General features: G+C 47.9%; 1 protein-coding gene across 1 annotated transcript in view; it reads left to right on the top strand.

Moving 5' to 3' along the window:
• The window catches only part of ADAMTSL3 (ADAMTS like 3), a 274,961-nt gene extending 254,833 nt beyond the window's left edge, over positions 1-20,128 (top strand). The window contains exons 25-31 of the mRNA XM_040968470.1: positions 2-184; positions 2,954-3,070; positions 7,121-7,304; positions 10,236-10,440; positions 12,844-12,935; positions 19,194-19,408; positions 20,022-20,128. Of these exons, the coding sequence (XP_040824404.1) occupies positions 2-184; positions 2,954-3,070; positions 7,121-7,304; positions 10,236-10,440; positions 12,844-12,935; positions 19,194-19,408; positions 20,022-20,128 (1,103 nt within the window). The remainder of the gene's footprint in view (position 1; positions 185-2,953; positions 3,071-7,120; positions 7,305-10,235; positions 10,441-12,843; positions 12,936-19,193; positions 19,409-20,021) is intronic.

The raw sequence follows: 20,128 nt of genomic DNA, 5'->3' as shown, positions 1-20,128 counted from the left end.
GGTGCCCCCCAGCCTATTATAACTTGGTTGAAGAGAGGAGGATCTCTGAGTGACAATGTTTCCTTGCTTTTCAATGGATCCCTGTTGTTGCAGAACGTTTCCCTTGAAAATGAAGGAACCTACGTCTGCACAGCCACCAATGCTCTTGGACAGGCAATGGCGACGTCTGTGCTCCAGGTGCTGGGTGAGTGTTGGGCTCCTCTCATTCCTGGGCTCCCCCTGGAGTGCATGCTGCTGACCCTGGACTCAGTAGGTGTACCAGATGGATGCTGTGTGGTGTCAGCCCCTGCTGCCAGTGCCTGCAAGACTGTAATGCTAGCATCCTGACTTACCCATTCTTCTTTTAGAAGGCAATGCGACTCCTCTACTCAAGAACATGCTCTGGGGTGGAAACATTTCTGTCTACAATTGAGTTCTTTCATGTCCTGCCTCCACGACCGCTTAATGACTGACCCTTGTTCTTAAGCTGGCCCTAAACTTTCTCTCTTGTAGTTTTCTCTATGATGATATATATCTCTACACACATACACACACACACACACACCCCTCTTTGAAGTGTCTAGGTATTCTACTCTCCCAGAAAGATTAAGTTCACAAGGCTGAACTTGAAGTTGCTAGAGTTTTCAAACTCAATAAATAACCCTCCTCTTTTACCCCAGAGTTTGGAACCAGCTGTGAGTCCCATGCCAGAAGTTTCTCAGGTAGATATCAGAAGTCCTTTCTTACTTTCCCTTCAAAATCCCAGCACCAAACAGAAGGCCAGGTGTCAAAGTCAGTACTTCATGAATGAATGAATCATGGCATCACTAGAAACCATTGCTGGACTTGAAAGAGCATGCTCCATGGTTTTCTGGGATGGCAGTTAGAGGAGCCCAGAGACATAAAGAGAAGGGGGTAGTTAGAATAGGTTTCATGCTTAAAGTGCTTTGGTGTGCATTAGTTCCTTTGATGTTTGATGTAATACAGTGCCGTAAGCAGTAATTCTTAGCCTCATGCATTTATAAAGAGACCTGAGGCTGATAGATAAAACTGGAGCCCACATGTGCAGTCACCCTTCAGTGTTCTTCGTATGGGCTCTCAGGACTCATCAGACAGCTTCCGTGTGGCTCTTCCCCAAGAGCCTCCTTGATTGTCTCAGATACTGGAACTGGGGTGGCCGAGCACTGTGTTTAGCAGGTTAAGTTGCCGCTTCTGGTGCCCACATCCCATCCTGGAGTGCCAGTTAGAGTCCTGGCTGATTTATTTTTGATCCAGTTTTTTGATAAGCAGCAGTTGATGGATCAAGAATTTGGGGCCCTGTCAGCTGTGGGGGAGGCTCAGATGGAGTTTCATGCTCCTGGCTTTTGGCCTAACCCAGCTCCAGCCATTGCAGCTATAGTAGATAAGAGGTCTCTGTCTCTCCCTGTATCACTGACACTCTGACGATGAGTGTGTATAAAGGGTTCAGGCCTGGGGCTGTGCAGTCAGCATGGTTCTACTGCTCACTGGCTGTGTGACTGGGGGTCAGGCTCAGTTTCCTCACCTGTAAGGTGAGGCAATGACATACCTGCATCACTGGACTTGATGACATACCTGCATCACTGGACTTGATGGGATGGAGCATGGAAGCTTGGTCACATGGCACACCTGTGGTCACATGGCACACTCAGTGTTCACTATGTCACCCTTGACAGCTGCCCTCCTAACTAGTCCACCATCAAGATGTGTACATTATGTGCCCTGAACATCAAATCAAGAGAGAGAAAGAGAAATTTCCTGTCCACTGGTTCACTCCCCAAATGGCCATAATGACTAGGACTGGGCCAGGTCCAAGTTAGGTGCTTTATCCAATGTCCTATGTGAGTGGCAGGAGCTCAGGTACTCGGGCTGTCTTCTAGTACTTAACCAGATATATTATCAGAGAACTGGACTGGAAGCAGAACAACCAGGATACGAATCAGCATCTGTATGGGATGCCTACATTGCAGACTGCGGCTTCAACCGCTACAGTGCAATGCTGGCTCCAGCAAATACATCTTTAATACAAACAAACAAATAAAAATGCAGTGAAAGAATTTCAATAGATTATCCTAACTGAATCTTCCATAACATCTCTGTGCTCTCTGAGGACTCCCAACCAGATTCCATGTAGGAACCCTGCCCATTTCATGTCTGAATCTCCATTCTACCTTGAACACACTTCATGTAGAAGTGCCCCAAAGCCAAGCAGCCTAGAGCTTTGGCACTTGGCTGAGACAGCCACAGCCTTCCTCCTCCACCATTCTGTTTCAGGCCCAAGTTTCATGGCATTCTGGGAGTGTGCTGACTCAGCAGACGAGCCCCTGTGGCACATGCCCATTCTGCTCCGAAGGAGGGTGCAGGCTCCCTCCAACCAGCTTACTTCCTCCAGACCCTTTGGGGATGTTGGTGAATCAATCAGGCCAGACACCCTGGAAACATGCAGGGATACCACCTGCTTTCACAGTGAAAACCCTTATAACATCTCCTACATCTGCACTTACCTTCCAGCCCTGTATGAACCTGAGCAACCAGAAGCACATTATCCTGTTAGAAAAGCCTATATCCTACTAACTATCTGTGATAACACCCAATCTGGGACAAGAATTAGATCATTTGGTTGCCAGTGTCATGGCTCAGTGGTTTAAGTAGGATGACTCCAACATCCCACCTGGCCGTTTCTCTTCCAGTCCAGCTCCTTGTTCACATATCTGGGAAGGCAATGGAGAATGGCCCATATGGAAGAGCAGGAGAGGGTTCCTGGCTTCACCCTGACCCAGCTCTGGCTACTACAAGCATTTGAGATGGCAAATCTCTGCATGTCTGTCTCTGCCTGTTTCTCTCTCTTCCTCCCCACTTCCATCACTCTGCCTTTCAACTAAATACCTCTTTCAAAAATGAAAGACCAGGATAATTTCTAATTGGTAAAAAGGTGTTTCATTTTTTTCCCCTCTAGAACGAAGATGGCCAGGCAGTAATACAGTATTTCCTAAGGGACATAAAAAGCATATTCTGCAGGAACGCCAGCCTGGAGCCAACAGTACTGACCCAACAGGAGAACACCCATCTCGAGGTCTGAAATCTTTTTGCTTTTATGGTATTTTCTGTGTGTGAGGCTGGTGTGAAGAAAGGATTCAGTGTAAAGCTTTCCAGGGTCTTCTTTTTGCAATCTGTGCAATTATGCTAGGCATTTGACCAGTTTTGTTTTGTTTTCTTTTGTTTTCTTACTCCTCAGTCGTTGCTGGTTCAGCCAATCACTTCCATAACGATACTGTTTTATTTAAGAAAAATCTCTTCCTGTGGAAGCTTATTTATTAATTTAACATAGTCATTGAGTGACATCCAGGGCCTGCCCTACCCTGGTGTTGAGCAAGCAGTGTTTATGGAGTTGGCATTCCAGTTAGGGGAGCACACAAAGGAGAAATGACACTTACAGAATAGTGCTGAATTATTCATCAACAATTCATCCCACGCCACTTGTGACAGCATCATCTAAGGGTGTTTCTATGACACGTTTTCCTCTTCTTAGATGTACAACTACCATTGTTGCACGTACAGGTATCCATTCATTCATTAGCCACTAAACGCTGGCCCACTACTTACTCTTCCCGAGGCTGCAAATATGGAGATGACTAAGTTCCCGGAGAAGCTCGCAGTCTGTAGGAGGAGGCAAATAGAGACACAACTATTTTGAAGCAGAGTGGGGTGACTGAAGCACAATGACGGAGCTATCTCTTTCTGAGAAAATCAGATAAGTTATCACATAAATTATGTGATGAAATAAGGACACTTCTAGTCAAATACACCAGGATGTACAAAGGCACGGAGAAGTTGCATATGACATGGGCCAAGAATATCAGTAGAACGCCCCTCAATCAATTCATGGGAATGCTTGCATACTCAGGAGGCCGGCGCTGCTGGTGAAAGCAAAGCCTTTGGAAGAGTCAAACACTTGGTTTATTGCAGCTTCCTACACTGTTGCATCACACACACACACACACACACACACACGGCAGGCTGAGGACTCTAGAGCCACACTGTCCACTAGCGAAGACACTTTGAAGGCATCAAGGAAATGGAAGCTAAAACCACAACAAGATACAAGTCATTATCCAGTCGAGTTGCTTAAAACGTGAAGAGACTTGACAGTAACTGAAACTCTTCGGCATTGCTCAGAGTGTGCAATGCTTAAAAAAACACACACACACACACACTTTCGAAAATTGGCACTTTCTAATAAAGCTATGCATAACCTACCCTTGACCCAGCAATTCTGCTCATGGATATTTGCCCAAGAGAAATGAGAACACGTTCACACAAAGCTCTGTGCGAGGATGCTCAGCCTCATTCCCCATAACCCTAAACAGGAGAATGCATTGTGAAACTGTAATAGCTCTATACAACTGTGCATCTTTCATCCATAAAAGAGAATGAACGACTGATATGCAGATTGACTTGGGGGAACCTCAAAAACACAATGCTAAACAAAGGAAACCAGACACCAAGAGTACATGTTGCATGAAGTTCAAGAATAGATTAATATGCACGGAAAAGGGCCCGGTGCCATGGCCTAGCGGCTAAAGTCCTATCCTTGAGCATACAGGGATCCCATATAGTCACCGGTTCTAATCCTGGCAGCACCGCTTCCCATCCAGCTCCCTGCTTGTGGCCTGGGAAAGCAGTCGAGGATGGCCCAAAGCCTTGGGACCCTGCACCCGCGTGGGTGACCCGGAAGAGCTCCGGGCTCCCGGCTTCAGATTGGGTCAGTACCAGCTGCTGCAGTCACTTGGGGTGTGAATCATCGGACAGAAGATCTTTCTCTCTGTCTCTCCTTCTCTTTGTACATCTGACTTTGCAATAAAAATAAATAAATCTTTTTAAAAATATGCACTGAAAGGAACGAGCAAATAATTGTGTGAGAATGGAAAGGAATTGATTGGAAAGAGGAAAATTTTGGAAATGATGAAAATATCTACCTTGCTTTGGATTACAGTTGACTATGTACAGTACTGCAGTCTGAGACCTGAACATTTTATCTGTTGTATGTGATTTGTATCTCAATAAAAAGGATCTTTTTAAAGATTACGTTTATCTGAAAGTCCAAGTTGCAGAGAGAGGGAGAGAGCAAGATCTTTCATCTACTAGTTCACTTCCAGATGGCCACAGTGGCCAGTGGCCGAGCCAGGAGCTTCTTCCAGGTCTCTCAGGTGGGTGTAGGAGCCCTAGCGCTTGGGCCATGTTCTGCTGCTTTCCCAGACCTTTGCAGAGAGCTGGAACTAGAGCTGGTGACCATGTGGGAGGCCAGCATCTTTACCTACAAAGTCACAATGTTGGATCCAAAAAGACATCTTTTAAAGTAAATACATGTGGGCCCGGCGTGGTGGCGCAGTGGTTAAGGTCCTCGCTTTGCATCTCTCGGGATCCCATATGGGCGCCAATTCTAATCCCAGCAGCCCTGCTTCCCTTCCAGCTCCCTGCCTGTGGCCCGGGAAAGCAGTTGAGGACAGCCCAAAGCTTTGGGAACCTGCACCCAAGTGGGAGACCCGGGAGAGGCTCCTGGCTTCGGATCAGCATAGCATTGGCTGTTCACTCACTTGGGGAGTGAATCATCGGACGAAGATCTTCCTCTCTGCCTTTCCTCCTCTTTGTATATCTGCCTTTCCAATAAAAATAAAATAAATCTTTAAAGTAAATACATGTGTACCCTGCCTTGAACTGTCAAGATGCCTGTAAAATGTGAAATTGTAAAGATTTGCAGACACCTCCAAGTGCCAATCCATCTCACCTGGGGCCAGTTACCAATGCCGTCCCATTTCCACCTCTGCAAAGAAATACAAAAATATCTACTTGAGAAGATGACCACAAGAATTAAAAGAAAAATTGATTGTAAAATAGCTAACTCAGCACTTATCTCTATCAACTCTGCTATTTTTTTTTAAAGATTTATTTTTATTATTTTTTCATTGGAAAGGCGGATATGCAGAGAGGAGAGACAGAGAGGAAGATCTTCCGTCCGATGATTCACTCCCCAAGTGAGCGCAACGGGTCGATACTATGCCGATCCGAAGCCAGGAGCCTCTTCCGGGTCTCCCACGCAGGTGCAGGGTCCCAAAGCTTTGGGCCGTCCTCGACTGCTTTCCCGGGCCACAAGCAGGGAACTGGAAGGGATGCAAGGCTGCCGGGATTAGAACCGGCGCCCATATGGGATCCCAGGCATGCAAGGCGAGGACCTTAACCACTTGCGCCACCGCGCCGGGCCCCAACTCTGCTATTTTTAAAAAATCTTTTTTAAGTAAACTTATCCTGAGGCCCCAACTAAAAATGTATTTCTCAGTTCTGCTTTGCAAGTGATCCTGTGTGCAATTCAAGACAGAGATGAAAAATCAGAAAGAAAAAAACTGGAGAACAGTCAGGGCAGGCCTGTGGACACAGCTGGCAGCGATGCACTGCGTGTCATGATTACAGGAAAATCCAGCAATTTCTCTGATCATACACAAGGCTGTCATCAGGGTGTCCTCCCCTCATCTCTTATCAAGCATCAACAGGGAAAGAGGGAGCTACAGACAACAGGGACTGAAATTTCTTAAAGTGATGATAACCAGAGGTGGCCAGATTTGAGTTTTCTAAAGAAACTCCCATTTTTTGCTTTCCAGAAGTTTCTATGGGAAAAAAAAAAAATGCAGTTGGAGGACTCATCTGAAGTTGAGGTTAAGAATTAATGGGAAGATGGAGTCCAAGTGTATTTGTAACCATGTTGCTTTATCTCTTTGTCCCTCCTGTTAAGCCTGCTTTCACTTCCCTGCCTGGCTCCAGCACGCCCTGGAGAAGGCAGCCCATCTCTTCCCACTGGCTCTGTCCAGTGAGGCAGGCTGCAGCTTGGAGTGTGTCCCAACTGGCTTGCTCTAGCCCCTCTCTCAAGTTGTGGGGCAAGAACTCTATTTGGCTGCCATTCCCACCAGTTGCTGCAGTAAGTTAGTTGAGGCGGAGGTAAAATTGAAAGGGCCCCTTTGCACTGTGCCAGCCCGGCGAGTATCCGGAAAACGAATTTAATGGTCTTCATCCAGAGCGGGTCACCTCCAGCTCCTTTCGGGCAGTTGTTAACATTTCATTTCCTTTTCCACAGAGCCTTTTTGGGAGCCTGGTAACTGGTCACCTTGTTCTGCCACCTGTGGCCACTTGGGTTTCCGCATTCAGAGACTTCGGTGCGTGCTGGCCAGTGGGCAGGAAGTAAGCGAGGCCCGTTGTGGTCATCTCCGTAAGCCACGGGCCGGGTTCCAGCCATGTAATATCCGGGACTGCCCAGCGAGGTACGTGAGATTGTTCCTCCTGCCCCATGAGGACCGTGTTTTTGATTGTTTTCAAAGGGGCAGGTTCTGGACCGCATACCTCCAACCGACTAGGCTCAGCCAGCACAGCATTCTGCTAAGCTTTAGCTAGTCTTTCCACCTGCCTGTGAGGCAGAGGCTGCCATTGGACCAGTTCGTGATGAGAAGACTGCCACAGTCACGTGATCACAAGGGTCACAGTTTCGATGGAGAGGATCTGATTTCAGAGCCTTTGCTGCTCACTGCAAGCCAAGTCTGCTGCCTCCTGCGCTCACAGTATGTCCTCCCCTGAAGCTCGCGGGCAGGTGGATTTCAGCGGTTTACCTAGTGGGGTGATGTGGTACGCCAGGGTCACCTGCCCTGGAGGTGAAACCATCAGTAACCTTTCTACTTAATAACTGAAAACAAGTCCAACCTCAAACTTATGAGCTCCACCAACTTGGGCCCATTTCCAGAATTCCAGAGCTCAGGAAAGCAGACACATGGATTCCTGTCTTCCTCTCACTTTTGTCCACTCTGGTCAGTTCCTTCTGTTCCTGCTGGAGTCCAGGCCATGCGGTCTATCTCCTGCCACCCTGCCTGTGCTCCCTGCCTACAGCACTTGGTCCTCTCCCCAACAGTAGACAGTATCAAAATGAACTCGCCATTAAGCTCCTCTGCTTAAACTCCTTTGATGATTTCCATTGTTGTGCCTGCTCACGCTGGGGCTGGTTCTGTCTCACACACCTTTTCGTCCCCAGTGTACTAAGCGGTGCCTAGCATGGAGCAGGCATTTGATGACTGCTGGCCGATGGCGTGAAGGAGCTGGCCTGGGCTGCCTTGCCTATTGTTTATTCCTCCCACCTTGTTGTCTGATCTCCACTTAGGTCTGTCCTGTTTTTGTCCCTTAGGTATGTTGTTCTCTTTCCTGCCAACAATGTTCCCATTCATCTAAAGTGACCTAAATACATTTTTCAGGAAAACCCACTCCTGATCCTAGCCCTCCAAAGAGAAGAGCTCTGCTGATACTTTTTTTTTTAATTTCCTATTGTCCTACCTCTCTGTCACCATTCTCTGCATTGCTGTCCCGATAGACTAAATTGCAAGAGAGCAAATCCATGGCCATTTTTGTTTTTGCTCTGGGATTGATTTTCGAAATATTTAGCACCATCTCTGCTCGTGTCTCTGGAAGCATTTGTGAAATGAAGTAAGGCATGGATAGTAGAGGCTCTGGCAGAGAAACCATCAAGTGATACTAAAACCCACATGAAAATGTTTAGCCATAAAAAGGTATTTAGTCCGAATAAACCTCCAAGGCAGATGCTGTGATCAGCCCCATTGTACAGACGAGAAAATACAAGGTTCCTTAATGGACAGCTTAATGCCCTTGTGTAAATACCCCCAGTAGACCCAACAGCCTGTGCCTGGGAGGAGAATAGCAGGAGGGCCAGGGTCACACAGGAAACCCAAGAGCTGCCAAAGGACATGTTCTGAAAAGGGCTGTTAGCGCCACAGTCACCCAGATGGACAGACCTCTCCCAGGACCCCTTGTCATTCTTATCTGGACGAGCTCCTGCTGGCAGTCACCCCTTGGAAAGTTACACTTAGGTGGGAAGATGACCTGAGAGGCCTGCTTCCTGTCAGTTCCTGATTTTCACCAGGAGGAGAGCATCTGCCTTGGGGAACCCATCCACACCTTTGTTGGTTCACTGTCCTCGAAGCCTTTGCCCATCCTAGAACAAACGGAGCCAGGCACTTCCAGGCCTAAAAGAGACCACGGGAACATGTAACTCAGGAGCCCCCAGCCACAACAGTGCTTAGCAATTCTGTGCCATGGCCCCCCTCTGGGAGCCTTAGGGAAGCCTGTGGCTGCCGTCTCAGGACAAGGTTTCTGCATTATTTAAAATAAAATACACTTCCTTACAGATAAATCAGTTCTATTGAAAGGCAGTTACTGAAATACCTTAAAATGTTTACTTCCTTAATAATGCCTAATTGTATTTTCATTTTGAAAGATTTCATATTCTATGCCTAGTATATTAATATAATGATAAATTCGTACATATGAATGTTGCATAATAGAATAAATAATATGTTATTTAATACAGCATAGAAGTGAATAAATATTCAATATAAGTAATACCTGCCACCATTGTCCTGTGATGCAGAAATAGCTATGATCTCCAGCGACAACAAAATCACAGGTATTAGCCAATATTGCTGTAGTGTGCAGCCTATGTTTTTATAATGTAAAAGAAACACCGGATTTCAGATACAGCTCAATGACGCCTAAGTCATTTTCCCTTTCAAGAACATGGTCCTGTTAAATAACCACGAGCCTCGGGTTAGAAAGCGCTGCCCCCCAGGACGCCAGGGGCAGCCTAACCAGCTGCAGTGCAAGAAGGGCTGACTCCATGCTCAGTTTGCCATCATTACTGAATCACAGAGTTTAAGGACATATGACTCAGTCTTCAACCTCACCTCTGTCCATTACATAGTCACAACTGAGTTCTTCACTGCCATGGGCATCCCTTTTCTTCCCCATAGCAGGGTCAGTGACATGAGAAGTGTGCAAGATCACGTGGCAGATACATGTTCTAATGACTTTTTCCCCTGGGTTTCACAGTTCCCACCCAATGTTGCACTGGGTCTGCCCCCTAGGCCGTACAACTGACAGCTCTTGGTAAACCTGAAGCAACTCCCTCTTGTCACTCCCACATGGGTTGTCTCCATTGGGTGCCTCTGCTGCTGCCCCAAATGGAAGAAAATTGAGTCAGGATAGGAGTGACCTGTGCTGCTGCCCATTATCATCGGCACCTGTGGGAAACAGCCCTCATACAGCCTTGGAACAGGACCAGCTTTCGCCTCCTACAAGCGCATCTGCAAAGTCTGGCCTACCAGTCCTTACTAAGCTCCTGTAGTTTTTGCTCCTAGGTGGTTCACAAGTGCGTGGTCAGAGTGCTCTGTGTCTTGTGGCGAGGGATTCCAGAGTCGACAAGTGACGTGCAAGCGGACGAGAGCCAATGGAACCGCACAGGTGGTGTCTCTGAGGGCGTGCGCCTCTAAAGACCAACCTCTGGGAAGGAAGCCATGTTCCGGCCACCCGTGTGGTCAGTGGGTCGTCGAGCCAGGGAGCCAGGTAAGGCTACCAAGTCTGCCAGTGATAAGCATCCCTCCACTTCCAGTCAGTTATGTATATATACATTTCTAACTTGGAAGAAGACATCTGATGAAGCTTTAAAATGAATCTGACCTCCAGATTTGCACCTGGAAATCATAGCACCTCTGTCTTCTGGGACCAAAACCCACCAAGCTTGCATCCTCTGAGTATAGTGGACCAACAACAATTCTGAGATACGCCGGGGCAGGGTAGGAGGAGGGCAGCCCTAAGTAAGGGTGCGTGTAGGGGAAGGAACACACTGGGAATGTTGGCACGGATGTCTCAGAACCCGTGTCCCACAAGCCACCTGTGATAAGAGCATAATAAAACTGCTCAGGAAAATTATATGAATAGGTAGGAGCCCCCCAAGGAAAAAAAAACACATTATGGAAACACATAAAGCAAAAGCTAGATAAAAGGCCAAATATATTCTTTCAGGGAATTCTCTGGACCATGGACGTGTTGACTAAATCCGTTAACTAAATTCGTGTTGCACTTCCAATTAAAATCAGAGTAAAACGTTTTTTGTAGAAATAAAGATAATCCTTAAATTCATATGGGAGAATCAATAAGGATAGCTGAGTTTTAGAAAAAGAAATTATTGGAGATGTAGAAGCCCTTCTTCATCCTATGTAAACCATGGCGGAAAGGAGGGAGGGTAAAACAGTGTCCATGATTGGTGTAGGAATGGATGGGATTGTGGAGCAATCCACAACACAGAAACAGACCCATGTTAAAGTGGACTTTCTGGCAGTTGCTCATAGGAGAAAGAATGGTTTTTGGAAAATAAACCAAAGCCAGGACAAGACACTAACTCATATCCACCAGCATGGTATCATTCAAAAAAGAGTAGCAGGTGTAGGTGAGGATGTAAAGAAATCAGAACCTTTCTGTCCCACTGGTGGGATGTCAAATGGTACAGGGTCTGGGGAAAACAGCCTGGTAACCCCTCAGCAGTTCAATGTGGAGCTCTGACGTGACCCAAGAGTTCCATTGCCGAGGAATAGAATCTATACAAAAATATGTCTGTGAACTGTTCCTAGCAGAATTATGTTTCATAACCCCCCAAAAGTAGGAACAACCTGAATAATAAGAATCCATAATAACTGGAAAGAGGAAACAGTGGGATTGGGAAGCAGAATGCTGTTCAGTCTTTAAAAGGAAGGGCTACAGATACATGCTCCAACATGGAGATGTTAGTAAGACCACATCCTGCACCCTTGAGTGCAAGTGCCCAGACCAGGTCAATCTGTGGAGACTAGAATTAGGACATGGTTTTCTGGGGCTCAGAGGACAGGTGATGGGAGGAACTGGGGGTGAATTCCACAGGATCCGGGGGCTTCTTTGGTAAGTAGTGATGATATTCTCCAATAGAGGGTGATAAAAGTTATATAACTCTAAAAACCCATGAGTCTGTATAGGGTCAGTGGTGAATGACATGGTATGTAAATAATGTCCATAGCATTCGTCCAAAGCTGCAAAGGCAGTGGGAGCGGAATTAGCCAGGAGAAGAAAACAGAAGTGAAATCTGAATGCAAACGCCCAACAATCAGCAAAATAAATTCCGACTTGGCTGAAGAGCTAAATGTGAAAGTAATTCAACACAAATGGAATTACCTAGATGGGAACAATCTTCTCAAACATAAAACAAAGCATCAGGAAGAATTCATAAGCATTAATATTACATAAAAATTTAAGAATTGCACATCAGAAAATACTTATTTTTTTTTCCCCGTGAGGGAGCCACCTGCAGCATAGAAGCCTTCATTTTTGCTCAGAGCTGAGAAATCCGAACTGGACAGCTATTTAGACTTTGTTTTTCAAAGATTTATTTAATTGTAAGACAGAAAGAAAGAGATCTTTCACCTACTGGTTCACTCCCCAAATGGCTGCAACAGCCAGAGCTGGGCCAGGCAGAAGCCAGAATCCAGGAGCTTCAGCTGGGAATTACTTGGGCCATCCTCAGCTGCTCTCCTAGGATTGTTATCAGGAAGCTGGATGGAAGTGGAACAGCTGGGACTTGAACCAGCACCCATATGGGCTGTAGGCAACAGCATAACCCTCCGTGTCACAGCGCCAGCCCGACCTGGGGTCTTAAGGATAGTCACTTCCACCCTTCAGCCCAGTCATTTCAGTACCACCTCGCCCCGGTGGTGGTCTGATCTTCAGAGGGGGGACTGCAGTGGGCAGCCAGGATGCCTGGGTATTTTCCTGCCTCTGAAGGAGGAGTGTCTGGTGGGCAGAGCCATGCTCTGTCCCTGCTGATACCCCTGGGACACACGATCCTCTTGTGAGGGGTCTTTGTCCCTTTGGTACACCATCCCGGTCCACACCGCCTGCCTGGGCTCATGGGATTCATGCTGCATTGTGCTCTCCTTGCAGTGTCCTGGACGTTGCCTGGGCCGTGCCGTACAGACGCCCCCCGCTTGTCAGCACCACAATGGCTCTGACTCCAGCTGTGAGGACATTCAGAGGTACCGGCTTTGTGACCCTAGGACACTGTGCAGTCTCTCGCCTCATTCGGTGGCCAACACTGCCCAAAAGTGGAATTAATGCTGGTTTCTACCGCTGTCCCGTATTGATTAAGCATTCCTATTATTCTGTGATTTCTTTAGTGCCACCTCAATAGTATTATAGCAAAATATTAATAGGAGCATGCCATCCTCGACTATAGCGAAATGTTACTGACTACAAGGACACCTCAGTGCATTTTTAAAAAATGGAATTAAAACATAAGGTTATTTCAGTCTGGAAATTTTCTGAAACCCATGCAGAGAAAGAGACTTCCACAAACGGTCATTCTGAGGAAACTGCGAGGGTTTCAAAATGCTTGCACCAAAACAAACTTATCTCTTAACTCCATGTTTCCACAAACCTTCTACAGCGTCCTTGTATGTAATGGTGGAAACAGAAAATGCCCTGTAGTGGGGGGAGATGTAGCATTGAAAGTGGACAGATCATCTTGATACACAAAGGTGGTGACACCGACGTCATATCTCACTTAGATTCACAGCTTCGATCCTGCTAATGTCTCCCAGAAACTACTCAATACCTCTGTTTGGAAATTGTTCTGATTAAGACATTGGCACAGTGGTGTACCAGCGAATGTATACCTTCTGAAGAGGCATAAACAAGGCAGTAGCTAGCTGGCTTTTCTGCAGAATAAAAAGACCGGGCTGCGGCTCTGTCATCCCAGAAGCAGAACGCAGCAGGACAGCCCGGGAGGGGCACCAGTCAGGGGCTCTGGAGTTCCAGGACTCTCTTAGTGTGTGACCCTGGGGCTCCTTAACTCTCTGAATTTGCAGATTAGACAGGGGACTTCTCTCCTGGGTTGGAAATCCTGAACATGCATGCCTGAAGCAGCCCAGGTCGTAGGAAACACACAGTGTCTGGCTATTTCTTCCTCAGTCAGATGAATTCTGCCTGGTCACTCCACAGCAGGTCCTGCGGGACAACTTTGGCCACTGGCTCAGTGACCGTTCAGAGAACTTGCACAAAGGTTGGCACGGGACTCTGGATTCTAAGGAACATGAGCACTGCCTGCCTCCCTTGGAGGGAAAGTGTTTCAAACAGCCAGCCTGGTTCTTTTTTTTTTTTAAGATTTATTTGTTTATTGGAAAGGCAGATTTACAGAGAGAAGGAGAGACAGAAAGAGAGCTCTTCCATTTGCTGATTCACTCCCCAAGGGTCCACAACGGCTGGAGCTGAGCCACTCCGAAGCCAGGAGCCAGGATGGGAAGCGGATACGAACCGTTGCCATATGAGATCCTGGTGCTTGCAAGATGAGGACTTTATCCACTACACTACCATGCTAGCCCCTAGCCTTGTTCTTAACAGATGACCCCGTGTCCTCTCTTGCTGAAGGCAGAGACCACACACAGGTTGATCTGCACCTGCCCAAGTGGTTTATTTTGCAGTCACCAAGGTTTTTTTTTTTGTTGTTGTTGTTGTTAAGATATATTTATTTTTATTGAAAAGGCAGATCACATTTACAGAAAGAAGGAAAGACAGAGAAAGTTTCCATCTGCTGGTTCACTCCCCAGATGGCCGCAACAACCAGAACTGAGCTTATCCAAAGCCAGGAGCCTGGAGGTTCTCCCAGGTCTCCCACGTAGGTGCAGGGTCCCAAGGCTTTGGGCCGTCCTCCACTGCTTTCCCAGGCCACAAGCAGGGAGCTGGATGGGAAGTGGAGCAGCTGGGACACAAACTGGTGTCCATATGGGATCCCAGCATCATTGGGCCATTGTGCCAGGCATAGTCACCAAGTACCTCCGTGGATCGAACACTTTAACCATGCAAGCTACCTCCTTTTTCATCAACATCATGTACAAGGGGGCTTTACCATGTTCAGAGCTCTGCATGGATTCCGTCTTTTTGCCCTAAAATAAACTCACCTTTCATTTACATTTTCCATAAGCTTTTGCAAGTGGCCTTGTAGTTTTGCAATCTTTTGAACATTTTCCCAGTATGATAGATAAAAATTCTATTCCGTTACAATTTGTATTTTTGGATTGCTTTTCATGTTTTCTTTTTTGTTTTGGTGGAGGTTTTGTTTTTTGTTGTGGTGGTTGCTTGATATTTGGTTGTTGTTTTTGGTTGGGTTATTTTTTTTCTCATTGTTTTGTTGTTTTTTTTTTTTCTTGAACTTGTTGATTTTCTGTCCATTTCTACCACCGTTGACCTTGACCAAGCCCCCATTGTCTTTGACCAGGTTCACTGGCAAAGCCATCTAATCAACCTCCACCCATGTCCTTCCCAGCCCAGTCTCCACTTTTAGCAAGTTCAAAATAGATAAAGCCACCACCTCCATATGTTCCCCTCCTGCGGTAAAAATCATGTCAGGGGCTTTACTCGTAGCAAGAAAATTAAATCCTTAGTGCAGCTTCTGGAAGAGCACACCCCAAGGCCTGCTTACCTTCCCCGCCTCCTTCCAAGACCTTGCTCCTTTCGTCCTGGTGCTGCAGCCACGCTCTCCTACCGCTCCTGGGGTGTGCCTCACCCTGGCTCACCCACGACCACCAAGACCAACGGCAGGAGGTACAGATGACAGGCGTGGAAGGACGCATCACGAGGTTCGGGAACCTGATTACATGGGGCTTTTGACAACGAGATGGGGAAAGCATCTGAAAGGGTCCACCTAATGTTTAAATAATGGAGAATTCCTGGAGCTGAGGAGTGTAGACATTGAGGGCCAAATATCCTGCATCTCCTATTTCTGTCCCCTCCAGGACTGGCTGTTTCATTTTTTTGTACCAGGGCTTTGTTTTCCCATTATTATTTTCCCTCAGGAATTAGAGTGACAGAAAGTGAGAGAGAGAGATTCCATGTACTGGTTCATTCTTGAAATGGCTGCAAGGGCAGGGCCAGGCCAGGCCAAAGCTGGGAACCAGGACCTGCATCCAGCTCTCCAGTGTGTGCTTGGGCCATCATCCAGTGCTCTTCCAGGCGCATTAGCAGGAAGCTGATTAAGAAGCAGGGCAGGTGGACTCAAACCCATGCTCACCGGCAGCAGCTTAGCCCTCTGGGCTCATCCCCACTTCAGGTCTCTTTGGCAGTTTTTAGTCCTTTTGCCTCACAAATTTCTTCTGCTGAGTTAGTGTGCTGTGGCCTTGCCCAAGGCAGGTCAGGCCCTAGGGCATCCTGTTGGCATGAGTGCCAAGGGCACAAGAGGCAGGCCAGAGGACAGGGCTCCAGGAAGTGGCAGTGTTTCTGTTATCGTTGTGTTTGGTTTTTCCATTGGGAAGGCAGCTTTACAGAAAGAAGGAGAGGCAAAGATTTTTCATCCGCTGCTTTACTCCTGAGTGAAGGCTTGAGGACGCAACTTCCCAAAGGGATGGTTCCTAGCTACAGCTCTGAGCCAGAACCACCTGAGAAATGTCTGTGAAATAGACTCCCGGGGGTCCAGTGTGAAGGCTCAGTGCTCTTACCTTCCAAGCGCCCGGATCCCATATGGACACCAGTTCGTGTCCCGGCTGTTCCACTTCCCATCCAGCTCCCTGCTTGTGGACTGGGAAAGCAATCAAGGACAGCCCAAAGCCTTGGGACCCTGCACCCACATGGGAGACCTGGGAGAAGCTCCAGGCTCCCAGCTCAGATGGGCTCAGATCTAGCCATAGCACACCACTTGATGAGTGAACCAGCAGAAGGAAGATCTTTCTATCTCCTTTTTCTCTTAATTAAAAAAAAAAAAATAGATTCTTGGGCCTCACCATAATGAACCAGAAAGTTGGGGAGACAGTCCTGCAAATTGTGTCCTTTTTTTTTTACATTCTTTTATATTTTATTTTTATTTTTTATCTTAAAGGCAGAGTGACAGAGAAAGAGAGAGACAAATTCAGAAGGGACCCTTCCATCCACTGGTCACTTTACAGATGGCTGCGACAGCCGGAGCTGGACCCGACCAAAGCCAGGAGCCAGGAGCTCCATTCCAGTTTCCCACACAGGCAGCAGGAACCCAGACATTCAGGCTGTCATCTGCTGCTTTCCCAGGCGTGTGAGCTTAGTGCAACACGTGGTGGTGGCAGCGGGGAGAGGGGTGCCCGGTGTTCATTGCAGCAGTTTACACGCCAGCTGGGATGCCTTCAGTCCGTGTCACCAGTGTGTGGATTCGAGTCCTGCCTCTGTCCCCAATTCCAGCTTCCTGCTCATGCGTTTCCTTGGAGATTGCAGATAACGGGTCAGTAGCTAGTGCCTTCCCACATTCATGGGAGACCCGGATCAAATTCCGGTTCTGAGACATTTGGGGAGTAAACCAGTGGATTGACCTCTGTCTCTGTCTCTCTCTCAAATAACTTACAAAAAAAAAAAAAAAAGCTAAACTAAGTATGCTCTGCAGTCGTACCCAAGGCAGCTGTACCCACACGGCTCAGGCGTTCCTGGTGTGACTCATCTTGTCTCGGACCCGGAGCATGCTCTTTGCTAAGGAGCTTTGCATTTTTTTTTCTGTTTCTTTACGTCCTCCGTGGTCAGGCTCTGCTGCAGCCCTGGTAGCCACTGTGCCAGCCCATCCCCCCTGTGCCTCCTTCTCCCGTGTGGTTGGGAGTACCGCAGTTCCTCCCGACTTTCCCACTGAGCCTGGCTTTGGTAATCGGGGTCCTTTGGACAATGTGCACGGAGGAGATGAGGGATCTGTGAAGCAGGCAAGGACACTGGACATGTGCACGTGACGATCAGGTCTTGTTTTAGACGTGTTACTTCTCTGCACGTTCTGTGAATATGCATTCAACCTGCTTCAGCAGAAAGGGGGGTGTCTGGATAGAGGGACAGCTGGGAGTGTTCACTGCTGCCAACTCGGGCTGTTCCCCCCGGGGGAGGCAGAAGCAGTTAACCGGCTGCCCTTTCCCCTCCAACCTTAGCAGGGCTTTGAGTGGGACAGTAGTAAACCCTTTGGTGGAGTCTCCCCCTACTGGCTAACACAAGTATTGCCTCCAATACTTCAGGCTACCCCAGGGCTCTTCATTTCATTATAACCCCACTGGAACCACTCCCCCTACCTTACAGACATGTATGCCCTGATAAAGACAAATTAATATGAACAAGTGTATAAGACCAAGACATGGAAAGTCATTGGATGTCTGGGTTTTTTAAAAAATTATTAATATTTTATTTTAAATCTCTTGACCCATGTGGCAGAACGTGGACATCACTGCTCCAGGATTCAAGTTTACACGTCTTGGCCCAGCAGCTTTCGAGTCCTTGAACGAGCTCAGGTCCGGGGAGAGAGATCCTCAGACGGGACAGACACGTCTTCCAGGAGTCTCCTCGTAGGAACCAAGGACAGAGGGCATCCACTGAGGCACTCTGTCTTCGGGGCAAAACTTCTTTGTCCAACGACAAAGGAGACGAAGATGGCATTCCGTGTCAGAGAGGGATTGCTCTTTCCGAGTGGCCCTGGGTAGTTGGTGATGGCTGCAGTGTAATTGTAGGCGCCCCTCGCTCACCTGACCCAAGCGTTCACATACGGGGTCATGTTCACACTCGGGGTGTGCTTCCAGCGCTTATAAAGAGGAAGTTTAAAACTGATAGCATGCTCAGCCCAACAGGATAACACATTTTAAAAAGGTCTGTTCAGGGTAGAGAGGGCACACACATCCACTGTTTTATTCACACCTAAGACTGTGCCAGGCTCAAGCCAGGAGCCAGGAACTCAATCCAGGTCTCCCACATGGGAGGCAGAAAGGCAACCGCTAGATCCATCCCTGCCTCCCCAGGCGGAGAGGATCATTCCAGATGGAGTAACAGAGGCTGAACAACATACGGCACTTGCATGGGAGACCCGGAAGAAGCTCCCAGCTCCTGACTTCGATCGGCTCAGCTCCAGCCTTTGAGGCTACTTGGGGTGTGAACCGGTGGATGGAAGATCTTTCCTCTCTGTCTCTCCTTCTCTCTGCAGATCTGACTTTCTGATAAAATTCAATCTTTGGGAACAAAGATTTAGAAGATAGTTGGATAGATAGATAGATAGATAGATAGATAGATAGATAGATAGATAGATAGATAAAATAGATCTTCCCCTCCCTCCTTCATCTCTTGGATGACTTTTAGAATCTTCCTAATGGATTTGGTTGGAGACTGGAGCCTGTTCTCTTGTCTGATTGGCTCTGTCCGCTTTGCTTAGCCAGCCACGGACAGTGCTGAATCATGGCGCTCTAGGTCAAACTCTTGGTCCCAACAGGGAGTGGCGGGCTCCGTATGTCATGCTTTTTTTTTTTTTTTCCTCTGTTTCATTTCAGACCCACCCTCAGGAAGAACTGCTCGGCTGGGAACTGCGACGTGTGTTGGCGCCCCGGCCCTTGGAGGGCCTGCACGGTGGCCTGTGGCCGGGGCGTCCAGTCTCGGCGGGTGGATTGCATCCACACGAGGAGCTGCAAGCCGGTGGCTGAGAGGCTTTGCCTGCAGAAGCGGAAGCCGACTTCCTGGCGACACTGCCTGGGGCCTTCCTGTGATGGTAGGTATCGCTCTTCCATGTCTCTGCAACCCCCGGGAGAGCTTGCCCAGAGGAACCCTTTAGGCTGCCTGCTGTGTTGGCACTGCAAGGAATGTGCATGGCAGCATGAGGGTTAGCACCCTTGGGTGGGCGCATCTTCCACTGAACGTGCAGCTGGATTAGCAGGATGAGCAGGCTGGGACCTTCTGCGCACACTTTCCTTCTGCCTGGCTGTCTGCTGTGACACGGGCCTGTGCATGGACTCGGGTGGGGCTGCAACTGTCCTGAGATCAGATCTAAGGAGAAGGTCAGAGCTTTTCCTAACTTTTCCCAGGGGCCTGTAAAACCCTACAAAAGCTAAACACAGCACCCTGGAGTGCTAAGCTAAGCAGCATGAACCAGAGGGAGCCCTGTGCACCACCACCCCTGCCCCAGAGAGCTGAAATCAATGATATGGCCCAGCTGAGAAGTGAACCCCCATGTCCTTGCAACTGTGGTCCAAAAGCCAGGAGCCCTAACCTGGTCCTGGGCTCCTTCTCCTTGCTGCTCTTCATATAAACCCAATGTCATTTGTTTTCTTCCGTCAGGTCTCTAATGAGTCGCGGGCTGTGGATTCATGTTGTTTTCTTTGCAGGAGCCTGTGTGGACACAACTCACTACTGTATGTTTGTGAAGCAACTTAACTTGTGTCCACTAGAGCTCTACAGACGGAGGTGCTGCCAGGCCTGTCAAGAGGGGTAA

Source organism: Ochotona curzoniae, unplaced genomic scaffold, assembly GCF_017591425.1.
Source record: "Ochotona curzoniae isolate NIBS_2020 unplaced genomic scaffold, NIBS_Ocur_1.0 scaffold_4701, whole genome shotgun sequence".
Lineage (NCBI taxonomy): Eukaryota > Metazoa > Chordata > Mammalia > Lagomorpha > Ochotonidae > Ochotona > Ochotona curzoniae.
This window is presented reverse-complemented; position numbering and strand designations above follow the sequence as displayed.